The 12,517-nt window shown below is 32.3% G+C and overlaps 1 protein-coding gene across 3 annotated transcripts in view; it reads right to left on the reverse strand.

Moving 5' to 3' along the window:
- Positions 1 to 3,920: 3,920 nt before the first annotated feature.
- LOC122511657 overlaps positions 3,921 to 12,517 on the reverse strand; it is a 39,197-nt gene continuing 30,600 nt past the window's right edge. Inside the window, exons 5-7 of one of the 3 annotated variants that reach the window (XM_043627065.1) lie at positions 11,908 to 12,129; positions 11,266 to 11,373; positions 3,921 to 4,196 (exon numbers count right to left, since the gene is read on the reverse strand). In XM_043627065.1, the coding sequence (XP_043483000.1) occupies positions 11,278 to 11,373; positions 11,908 to 12,129 (318 nt within the window). In that variant the 3' untranslated portion in view covers positions 3,921 to 4,196; positions 11,266 to 11,277. Of the gene's footprint in view, positions 4,197 to 6,610; positions 7,111 to 10,832; positions 11,374 to 11,907; positions 12,130 to 12,517 lie in introns of those variants that run through there. The other 2 variants (XM_043627072.1, XM_043627057.1) reach the window with 2 other exon arrangements.

The following is a 12,517-nucleotide window of genomic DNA, read 5'->3' on the forward strand; positions in this document are numbered from 1 at the left end:
ATAAATACAAATTTTGCATAAATAATAAATTGAAGTAATACACTAATAAGACTGAAATATAAATAAATAATATTAATATATAATATTACTATAAAGCGAAATAATATAGCTTTCAATAGACTACATAACAATCTAAACTAAAGTAACTCATTTCAGAATCATTTGGCATCCGAGACAGTCGCGAGATCCATTTAAGGCGCACTCACAGCTAGAAGGCAGCAATACAAATTTGAATTTACTGTCTCTTTCACTCTAATTGACTTTCTCTCTTACTCCAATTACTGCCTGCACAGGCAGGCAGAGCTGTGAGTGCTCCATTACTTGCTAGAATTCTTTTTTAGATTAAAATGGCTCCAACTCCACCGCGTAATTCGAAAAACTCCAACGCTCCGCTCCAGCCGGGGCCAAGGACCACAGCTGCATTCAAAACTAATACATCACGTGGTAGAGGATATATAAGCATCTCCAGAAATATTGCTAATCGGCTTAATCACAAACCAGGGTTTGCTACTACAATAAACGGTAACCTTCTAAATATAAAGGTAGAGAATTCACCCATAGATTCCAACTTACAGACAATACAAAACACAAACACCTTTCCTTCAACTGACAGTAATAAATACCCAGAGAGCAACACGTTACATACCCTTGTGAACCCAGCTACTAACTCGACTGACGTCATGACAGGGAACTCCCCGCCTTCCTGCTCTGATTTTGGTCAGACAGACTCTCCATCGGAATCTGATTCATTGGTAGCGACAAATAACCATCCCCAAGGATCTGTAGGGAATAATTCAATAGCCTTAGTCGTGGAATCTAATCACAATAGTCCTCCTATTTTGCCTAACGAGGATTCCACCTCTTATCAGCTCATTTGGTATAACAGTAATTATAAGAATGATGCAAGATTTTTATCAACTTCACCATTGCCCTACACTATTATGATTGATTCGACAATGCCCAATAAAAAAATTGGGAAGTACAATAGAATCGCGTTTGCAGACTTTTTAGAAACAATTGTAAGCGACCCACAATCAAAGGAAAATTATTTTCAACGGCTGGAACCAGCTCAGAATAACATCCTCAACATGGTCACTGGCCAATGATCTATTGAATTCCGGTACAATTGTAGAGAAAGGCTACCGTGCATTCATTCCCACTTCATTGGTCAGTAGAAAAGCCTTAATGCATATGATGTGGACACAAATCTATCCCCACTTACAATTAGCAATAGACTCGAGACAGATATCAGGGACTCAATTATTTCAATCCGCAGGAGAACAATTTGACAAAAGCGAAGTTTCCAACTTGATGGAATTTGTGTTCTCAGGCGTTACATTTCCTCCTTCTATCTATATTTCAGGTGTTTTATTTAAACTTTCCCTCATAGTTACTCCCCCAAAAAGGTGCTTCAAATGTCAACGTTTTAGGCATTTGTCGGACCAATGTAAATCCACCCACTTTACATGTGAGTACTGCGCCGGCCCACATGTCGAGAAAAAATGTCCTCATCACAACCGATCTGCACAATGTTCTAATTGTGCAGGTAAACATGCGGCATCATCACGAACTTGCCCTTATTACCTGTATGAGTTTGAAATCATGAGATGCAGATTGGAAGAAAATGTAAGTTACGAGGAAGCAGAAACTATACTAATTAACCAAGGTATAGCTAGACCTGAATTTGAGGTGGTATGGGAGGGCTCTGAGGAAGGAGAAAGCGAGATCGGAATTAATTCACCTACAACAACAGGTGTAGCCGAGATCCCACCCCGTGAAGAACATACACAAAAACAACTGGAATCCGACAACATACCAAATCAACATGAATCTCATTCCTCATCCTACGATAAGGAAATGTCTGTCGAAGATGCCGATTCAGAAAACCTTTGACTTACTGAAACTAATTATAACAGATCTTTTATTAGTAACAACTAACTTGTATCGACCGTTTAATGATACACAAAAACCTTAAATTATCTGAGAGGAGATTCCGCTTCGGACTCATAAACCGACGGATACAAACGACGGCGAAACGAGACACGATGAAACTTGGACACAACGATTTACCAACGGCGACTCTTACAAACACAAATCCGACGACACAAACAATAAATAAATAAACTCATAAAACACAAAAGATTCACTTAAACAATTGACAATTTATTGAAACCCAAAACTTGAATACAAAACGACTCTAAAAACCCTGAGGTTCCCATAAGTGGAAACCCCGAGTAAAACTCAACCTAATAATTAAATTGCCCACGAGCTACTAAAGAATGAATTTCACGTTGACCGGCTTCTTCCTTCTTTTCCGTCCTTTTCTAATTTTGATAAGGGCCCACAAATGACCCTCTCACTCACTCGAATGGACAGCGACAACCTGTAAAGAAAACTCGGGAGGGACCGCAGAGATTCGGGACTTTTCGCAACCTCGCATGCGCAATTCATTTTCACAGAGATTTCCACAGAGAATATATCCCTTGGCCAAATGAAATTTAGATATTCCCAATGATAGGAACCACACAAGATTTATGTAACGAAATGCTTCGTTACATAATTTAACTTATTTATCCAACAGTTTGTTGGACATATTTATTTATTCTAAAGTTTTAATTTTTTTGACTGACTTACTTGTTTATAATTTCTTTACTTAATTTGATTTGTTTTGTTTACTTGATTTAAATTATTATTTTGCTGTATAACATTTATTTTAATCTGTTTACTTTATATTTTACTATATCGACTTTTTAACTCTGCTCGGATTTGAATATTTAGTTACTAAATACTGACTAAAATTGACTTGTTCATTTACACATTTTATCTCGACTCTTCCAACTTATATATAAAACTAAACTAATCTAATACAACACATATTCGGATATATGCCTATAGATATACGTCATATATAACAGGAAGTTAAGTCGAAATATATAAATACTGAACCATGACAAACGAGACTAGACCCATACATAAGTCTCTCACTCTGGTGCTCTGGAATGCAAGAAGCATTATACCAAAAAAGCCAGAGTTAGAGATTTTGCTATGGAAATACAATCCGGACGCGGTCTGCGTGACTGAGTCCTGGCTAACGTCAGGTTGAGTCCACAATAGACAGCGTTAAGGAGATTGAGCTACTTAAGACCATCGATAATCTACTTAAGACCATTGATATCAATGGTGTTAAGTAGCTCAATCTCCTTAACGCTGTCTATTGTGGACTCAACCTCAAGAACTACATTTGAAGTTTACAATTATATATCTGTCAGACAAGACCGGCCCAATGGTAGAGGAGGGGGGGGGGGGGTACTGCTATTCCCTACTAAAAATAAAATCAGGAATCGTCATGAATGGTCAGAATTTCTGAGCATTCCTGAACAGTCTCACCACTTCTGGCGTTTTTGAACGTTTCTCACCATTCCTAACCAAATACTTTCCAAGCTCCTCCCACTTTACTCCCACCATTTTCGAAGCTGTGACCATTTCTGAAATTCCTTACCATTTCTGAAATGTGTGAACACATAACCTATAAAAATTTTGGTACATCTTTCTAATTTTGGTGAAGTCTCATGAAAATTTATATATACAAATAAAATCTTTCAAATTTATTTTTTACATTTCAGAATACTAAATATATATATATATATATATATATATATATATTTCAGAATACTTAATATTTATTATTCTATTAAAAAAATTGTTCTTTTAACTTGACAAAAAAGTTCTCATTTTTCAAATTGGTATAATTATTGAATTAATTATACAGCAAAAGTAGGTAAATAAATCAAAACCTTCGGACCATTCTTTTAACATTATTTAATATATTTATTTAATGTATATTTATAATATATTTATTTAATACTAGGGGGGCTTCGCCCCCCTGCGCGCTTCGCGCGCCAACCCCCTAACTATTTTTAATATTTATTTTAATTTTTAAAATCATGTTCTTTTAATATGATGGCATAGTAATGAGTTAGAGTAAATTATAACAGGAGATATTAAAAAAGAGAACTAATAGAGTATTCTGCTTTACGGACATGATTATAGTGTCAACTTTTTCAAGTTTGACACTCCTCATAGTAAATTTGATCAATCTTTTTTGAAAGTGTCAAAAGTATTATTGGGCCCCTTTTTATCTGCAGTTGACATAAATGTTGACGTAATGTAAGGGCCACTATTTGGCCGTTTCTAACCTGTAAGCAAAAGAAAATGCCAAATTACCTAAAGATTTCGACGTAAAATAATAGACGTTTGTGGGCCTCATTTTTACCCGTAAGTCAAAACTGACCTTACAATTGACCTAAATTTTGAGGAAACAGTAGGTCAGAGGAAATTTTCTTGTCAATTTTTGACGTGTAGGTCAAAACTGCCCTTAAAATTGACCTGTAGGTCAATATCAGGAGAGAATATCAGATTAGAGGGAGATTTCTGATCAAATTTTAACTTGTAGGAAAAAACTGCCATTAAAATTAAAGTACATTTTGAGGACAGAAAATTAATTTTAATAGAATTTTTAAAAATAGATGTCAATTTATAACATCTTTTATTGATTGAAACTTAATATTGAAATTTAGGTCAAACTTCTTTTAACCAATAGGTCGAAAATTCCGTCAAATTTTAATATAAGGGAACGACCTCTTAAAGGGAGGGTATAATATTTTAGCTTTTTTTATTTTTTTATTTTAATCTACTATATTTCAAGAGTATTGTGTGAAAATTTGAAGCAAATCCGAGCAAAACTGACGGATGATCCAGCTTCGACTTACAGTAAACACCGCAAAATGTTTTTTCAAGGCGTCTTCGGAAATCGCGTGCCAAATAGCTTTCAAATTTTGACTAAATTATCTTTAAATTATGTACTATAAATGTAAAATTTGTCCAATACACTGGCTCTAACCAAAGCGCCAAAAAAAATCACGAAAACATGCTATTTTTTCACAGAATTAACTATACCCTCCCCTTAAAGAATCCTAATTAATTTTCTTTTTTCATGTGTAGGTTAAAAAATATGTAAAATTTGACCTGAATTTTCAGGAAAGTTCAGGTCAGAGGAAGTTTTTTCTACAATTTTTGCGATGTAGATGAAAACTGCCCTTAAAATTGACCTAAATTTTGAGGGCAGAGGAAATTGTTTGTCAATTTTTGACCTGTAGATTAAAACTTCCCTTAAAATTCACATAAATTTTACGGGCAGAGGGAATTGTTTGTCAATTTTTAACGCTTAGGTTAAAACTGACCTGAAATTGAACTAAATTTTGAAGGTAGAGCGATAAGTTTGTCAATTTTTAACTTTAAGTCATAACTACTCTTAAAATTTACTTAAATTTTGAGGGCAAAGGGGTTAATTTGTCAATTTTTTACCTGTAGTGAATCTGCCCTTAAAATTGACCTAAATTTTGACTTGTAGGTTAAAACTGCCCTTAAAACTGACCTGAATTTAGGTCAAATGTAACTTGTTTCTGACGATGGACCTACCTTGACAGTGGGCCAACCTTGACTATGTTCCCCCTACTATAAGGGCCCCTTAAAACTTTTTGAAACAGCGGCGGCGGCGATATGATTTTATATTAATAGGGATAGATATGTATATTTACTTGTAATTATTTAATATAGTTAATTAATAATAAATTTTGTTTCATAATATTAGAAATTTACTATACCAGTACTTATTATAAGAAGTATTTGCATTATAATTGAAATACAGTTAAATTTAAATTATTATAATTCATTAATAGAACAATTTATTACTATAATGATTATTAATAATTTAAATTTAAAATTTATAAAAATTTCAATATTGCATTAATAATTCATTATTATTATAAATTATAATGTTAAATTAAATTAATATTAAATACTAAATTCATTTTAAATACAGATATAATAATAATTATTATTAATCTGTATTCGTAGTATAGTTTATGAAACATTCCAAATTGTAAAGTTAAGACTTAATTTATTATTCATTCAATTAATAATGTTAATTTTTATTAATTCACATAACCTATTATGACTAAATTGAAATATAATTAATTAATAAAAATTATTTAACAGTTTATTCTGATTTATTGATAATATTGGTAATTGAAGTTTACTATTTTACAGTTGCTCTTTATATAGACAGTTGAATCCAGAAATATGTAAGTCGGTTCGGTAGTCGCGGTCGTTAGGGCAGTTAGTTTAGGCACTAGGTTAGGTCGTGCGTCGGGGTTCGATCCCCGTAGGGTCCAAATTTTAATTTAATTCCGGGAATTAGTTTCAAGTTGTTCCGTATGTAAACAAACTGATATTAATTAATAAAATATATTTTTTAAAATTAATTTGTTGCAACTTTTTGCATATTATTTAAATAAATAAAACAGAAGTGGCTTAAAAATATGGTCAAAAATGAGATACAAATGGTCTCAAATAGTCACCAATTATGGGCGGGGTCAACAAAGAGGAGGGGATAGTAGCAAACTTGTGACCACTTTAAACTTCCTCCTGATCAGTTGTGATAGATTTCTGACGAGATCCATCCAGAATCGTAAGAAAACTGGATTAAAGTGGTCAGGCGGCCTGACCATTTGTCTGACCATTCCTGATTTTATTTTTAGTAGGGTTAATACGAAAGGAAATCTCCTTTCAAATTACAAATCTCTTTACTTACAGTTTAGATAATATAACAATAGACATAGCGTCTATAACAATAAACACTTTATTTGGACACACACAAATTACATGTATTTACGCACCACTAGGTAGAGACATTTCCCCTCAGACTTGGACAGACATTTTTGACACCTTACCGGTACATAATAATCATATTTTTTGTGGAGACTTCAATGCCCACCATACATGTTGGGGAGAAAACGATACAGACTTAAGGGGTTCCTCCCTCGTGCCATTTAGTTTAGAAAAAGACATATACATAACCAACTCTACCCAGCCGACTACGTTCAAGGATGCGAATGTTCCAGGAAGTAATCTGGACTTAATCTTCGTTTCCCCACCTATACTTCAGGCGTCTTCAATAAATGTTATGGAGGATTCCTTTGCGTCGGATCACTATCCGGTGCTCCTTAAGGTAGATGTTGCTCCGGGACTGACAGCTCCCTCTGAAAATAACTTTTGTCCAAAAACAATCAGGTGGGGTGATTTCAGAGGTAAAATGGAGAAAGGGGCCATGGAATTCACAAACATATTCAATACAAACAAACATATTCAATTGTTCGATCAGAAGACTCGTGAAATGGCTTAAGAAAATGGGCATGGATGTAGCTCCGCATAAAACAACTTGCTGTATTTTTACTAAATCAAGGAGGAATTTTGATCACATAGGAATATATATAGGAGACTCCCAAGTTCGTTGCGAGGATAAAATGAAACATCTGGGTATAATTCTTGATAAAAAACTCTCCTGGTCCCTACACATCAAATATATATCGGACAAAGCTATTAGGGCACTGGGAATATTGAGGATAGTATCTAGGGCTTCTTGGGGTACTTCCCCCGCACTGGCTCTTATGGTGTACCGAAATTTGATTCGCGCTATTCTTGATTGGGGTTCGTCCTTGTATACAAATTCCGCCCCTACAACCCTGAAAAGTCTGGATAGAGTCCAGTCGGCAGCATTGAGAGCAGCTTTGGGATGTTTAAGGTCAACCCCAATTTCGGTTTTGCTCGCGGAGGCGAATGGACCAACCCTAGGCTTTAGAAGAACCTATCTTTCGAATCTTTTTATTTTGCGCAACTCTCAATGGTCCGAGAACCCTCTTATATTATTATTACAGACTCTTAATGACACTTCCAAACTTTTCCCTCGTATAAGATCAGGTCGGACAAGATCCCTCTCTTAGATTCGCTTGAAAGAATGTATCCTTTAATTACAATCGGTAAAAAGACACTAAAACCGGCATATTTTGACTGGAGGTGGCAGTCAATGATTTTTTCTCCCAATTGCAATGTTAACTCAGGACAGGCTTTGAAGTCCAGTGAGAGTCCGGAGCGTGACTTCCGCGAAATTCTGTCAGACTAATATCAAGGATTTAGAATAATCTACACTGACGGCTCCTTAAACCCCATCAATGGAATGGCTTCCTCTGCATTCTACGATGAGACAAGCTCATACTCGGGAGGTGTTCCACTGCAACCTTTTACTTCCATACTAACGGCAGAATTACTTGCCATACATAGGGAAATTCTTTACGCACACAATAATAGATTTTCCAAAATTCTTATAGGTTGGTTCCAGAATGAGCCAAAGCGCAACGAAGACGCGACGCGTCCCCATTTGATTAGCATTGGGACGCGTTGCGTCTTCGTTGCGTTTTGGCTCATTCTGTAACCAACCATAGTCACAGACTCACTCTCTTCTGTATATCGTCTAAACAACTGCTACCTGATACATGACATTTTGGACCTTCTTTTCCCTCAGCTTCCTTTAATTCCTAAAACTGTGGTTGGATTCTTATGGGTGCCGGCACACTCGGGAATAAGAGGCAACGAACACGTTGACTTCATATGTAAAGAAGTTAATAAACAGAATAAGAGAATATATTTTGGACCACCTTTGAGTGACATCATGCGGGATGTCCTACTTCCGGATAGATCTGCAAACTGGGTACACCTGTGGCCATTTTCGGATCGAAATCATTACCATTACTAGACTCAGAACAGGTCACGCCTTTACCCATGAACTATTCCAAAGAATAAATTGGAATGTGGCGGTGAGATGTGGCTGCGGTGAGGAGCGGAGAACTCTACAACACGTGTTGAACGTATGTCCCAACCTGGCATTGGCTAGAGTTGGTTTATATAATTTCTTGAATAAAAGATATCCGGGTGTGGATCCTGCGTCTGTCTCGATCGATGATTTGATCTTTCCACCAGATAGTGAAACTGTGAGAGAGTTGGGTGGTTTTTTCGCTCATTCTGAGCGACTGATTTGAGAACCTATTACTGTATTTATCGATTTAACTTGAATACCTTGACTATGTACTTTTACACCTCTTTTTGATCTAATTTGGTTTCTGGTAGCAATTGGAAATGTTGGTATGAGTGTGAGTGGACTAAGCGGATTTAAGCAGATTTGGGGCACATGTAAACGTAAAATTCATAAAAAACTGATTTGCATTTGCTGTGCAGTCCTGCACATGACATCCCTACCTATATGCTTGTCCACGAACATTCCTACCTTTAGACTATAACTTCACAATTGGAACTGACTGTAAATCACGGAGAATTTGGAGGGAAAAGATCAACTCAGTACTCTCACTGTCTATGCTCAAGATCAACATCAAAACTCTATATATAGATACACCATAGAAATAATAGTTACACTCTACTTCTTTATCAATTTATAGTTCTGTCAGTCGGCTAAGCCAGAAGACATCAAAGAAGACATCAAAGAAGAAGAAGAAGAAGAAGAAGAAGAAGAAGAAGAAGAAGAAGAAGATATTGAGGTTTTCCGTCGCGCCCCCCACTTATCTTAGGTGGGGGAAAACAGTCATCTTGATCGTTGTCGGATTAGCGCGACCGTACTGTAATTGAATTTTATGAAGAATTCAATTAATTTCAATAATTGTATTAAAATTCTTTGCAAAAAGTCAATTCATAAATAAGAAAAATCTTCGTAAAAAAATTTAATTACTTTCATATAAACAATAAAATTCTTACTAGGATTTGACTTACTTTCAATACAATTTTAATTGATTTCTTCAAAAATATCAATTATTTAAAAATCTTGTAAAAGTTCTCAAAAAAAATCAATTATTTTAAAAAATAATTAAATTTTTCACAGGAGTTCAATTATTTAAAACACTTTTAATAAAATTCAATTCAAGAATTCAATTATTTTAAATATAATTTTAATTGAATTCCAAAGAAAATGAATTAGAAGAATTTTGTCAGAATAGTTAAAAATAATTGAATTTATATTAAAACTCTTGAAAATAATTGGATTGAAATAATGTTTTTAAAAATAATTGAATTTCTCCGTAACATTTTATTATTTATGAATATAATTGAAGAATTTTCTTATTTAAGAAAATAATTGAATTTTTGCGGAGGCTTTTACAATTCATAAAAATAATTGAATTGTTTCGAAGAATGTTATCTGAATTTTTGAAAATAATTGAATTTTTTGAAGGAATTTTATTAAAAATTTTGAAAATAATGATTTTTTTAAAAGAATTTTATCAAAATTGTCGAAAATAATTGAATTTATAATAAAATTTTTGAAAATAATCGAATTTAATTAAATTTTTTTAAATAATTGTATTTTTTCGAGAAATTTTATTAAAATTGTATTGAAAAAAATTGAATTGCTCTAAAAAATATTATTTATGAGAATAATGAAATTCTTGCGAAAAATTTTATTAAAATTTTTGAATACTAATAATAAACAAGAATATTTGATATTGTATGTATCTACTTAAGAAGTGAATTCTTCAAATTTTGAATCTGTAATTATTCGAAAATTGATGTTTATTCTTGAAAATATAACATTTTTTAATTTACAAAATAATAATAAATGGAATACCGCGTAATAATTTATTAAAATTCTTTGTAAAAATTCAATTTCTTTAATTTAAAGAACAAATTTTTTTGGTTCAAAGAAAATTTGTTGAAATTAAAAATTTTCTTTGAATCAAAAAATCTTTTTGTTTGTTAGAAAAGTTTATTTTGAACATTTTTTCTGGATAATAATTAATATTCCTTTTTTACTATTTTTATCACCGTCTTTAGATTAATGCAATTTCGCTAATTTTTATCGTTTTTCGTAATAAGTTGTCTCCGAGAACGAAAATAATAATTAAGGATCATTTGTTTCTGAGTGACAGTCAAGATTAAAAAATTGTGCAAGACTTTACTAAGAAATTTACATTTTTGGACACGAAATGAAGGACAGGAATTTTCCGTTTCCTTATTTATTGCCTTTCATCGTTAGTTTGCCATGATTTCGGCATATGTAGCAATGGAATGTTTTTTTTATACACATATACACATTTCCTTAAAAACCGGTTTTTCGCAACTGACACATGTATGTAATTAATCTCACTGCATTATAAAATGGTATCTTAAAATTTTGTTTCTCAATTTTTCTATACTCTCAATTATATTATTATCGAAAAAAAAATAATAATAGAAAAATTGAGTAAATATATTCTAACAATACTTTTTTTTCTTTACGAAAATAGATTTTTAACTATCTATAATTTATATGTAAAATTTAGAAATTAAACTAAACATTTTTGTAATAAAAAAAAAAGAAACCCAAACCTCCTTTTATCGTCATTGACTTTCAAAATATTCGTCTGTTTGGAAAATTCTCGGAGGATGGAATTCAGTTGGAATTCGTTGAGGCGCCACCGGTTCTCCAGATTTTTTCTGCAAATAAAAAAGTAATGTCAATATTTGTTTATTAAGAGGAGAATAATTATTGTAATTAATTTTTTTCATTGAAAATTGCATGTAAACTGGTAAATGTTACGCGCGCGAAACGCGCTTTTAAATTTATTGTAATTATGCAAATTACGAAATTTTTTTTTTCAAATATCAAGTTCAATTTTTGAATAATTTCAGATTCGAAAATTTAAAAAAATCATTTATTAATTAATTAAGTAATTTGTTACTATTATTTATCACTGTTGTAATCGAATTCTAAGCCAGAAATTAATTTTTCGAATTCAAAAATATAAAAGTTACGAAAATTATAACATTTTTTTAATTCTTTAATAAATTTACTTATTTTCAAAAATTTTAATAAAATTTCTTCGCAAGAATTCAATTATTTGTATAAATTGAATGACTCATTAAAATAAATAAATTCCAGTTTTTCCTATAAAATAAATATCAACATTACCATCAAATTAAGAAATATAAGAAACTAAAAACTGATATTGAACGAAATTAGCGACTTACGAAAAATGTCAGCGGATTTAAAATCGTAAATCTCTTTTCGGCAGATCCAAGGTCAGCTTCGGCATTTTCAAAATCCTTTTCCAAATCCGTTAAATCGTAATTTATTCGAAGAACAATACGTTCAAGAAGATCGACTTTCTTGCAGAGTTCCATTATTTTTGGACACATCATCCGAAAAGTGGGAATATATTGATTAATGCATTTTTCATTTTCCGACTGAATCTGCGACAACGTAAAAGAAAATTAATGATGTAAAGCACAAAATATTAAAGAAAGAGTTAAATCTTAGACAGGCTTTACACTTAATAATTAATTTTTAAAAAGTAACTTTAAGTAGCTTTTAGAGTGAAAAAAGTAGTAAAAAAAGTAGCTACCGAGAAATTAAATTTGACGACTAAAAAACTTGTTTTAATCCATTCACAAAAATTTAGAAAAATTTGATTCCGTATTTCCCTGACATTTTCCTGATTTCCATAAAAAATATTCAATTCTTTTTTATTTATAATATTATCTTTTTTGGTAATAACTTTAATAATAAATTTTTCTGAAATTCAATTATATTTCAAATTGTTAGTGAGAATTCTTCAAAAATACGATTATCATCCTACAA

The sequence above is a fragment of the Leptopilina heterotoma genome, unplaced genomic scaffold (genome assembly GCF_015476425.1).
Source record: "Leptopilina heterotoma isolate Lh14 unplaced genomic scaffold, ASM1547642v1 Lhet_121, whole genome shotgun sequence".
In the NCBI taxonomy this organism is placed as follows: domain Eukaryota; kingdom Metazoa; phylum Arthropoda; class Insecta; order Hymenoptera; family Figitidae; genus Leptopilina; species Leptopilina heterotoma.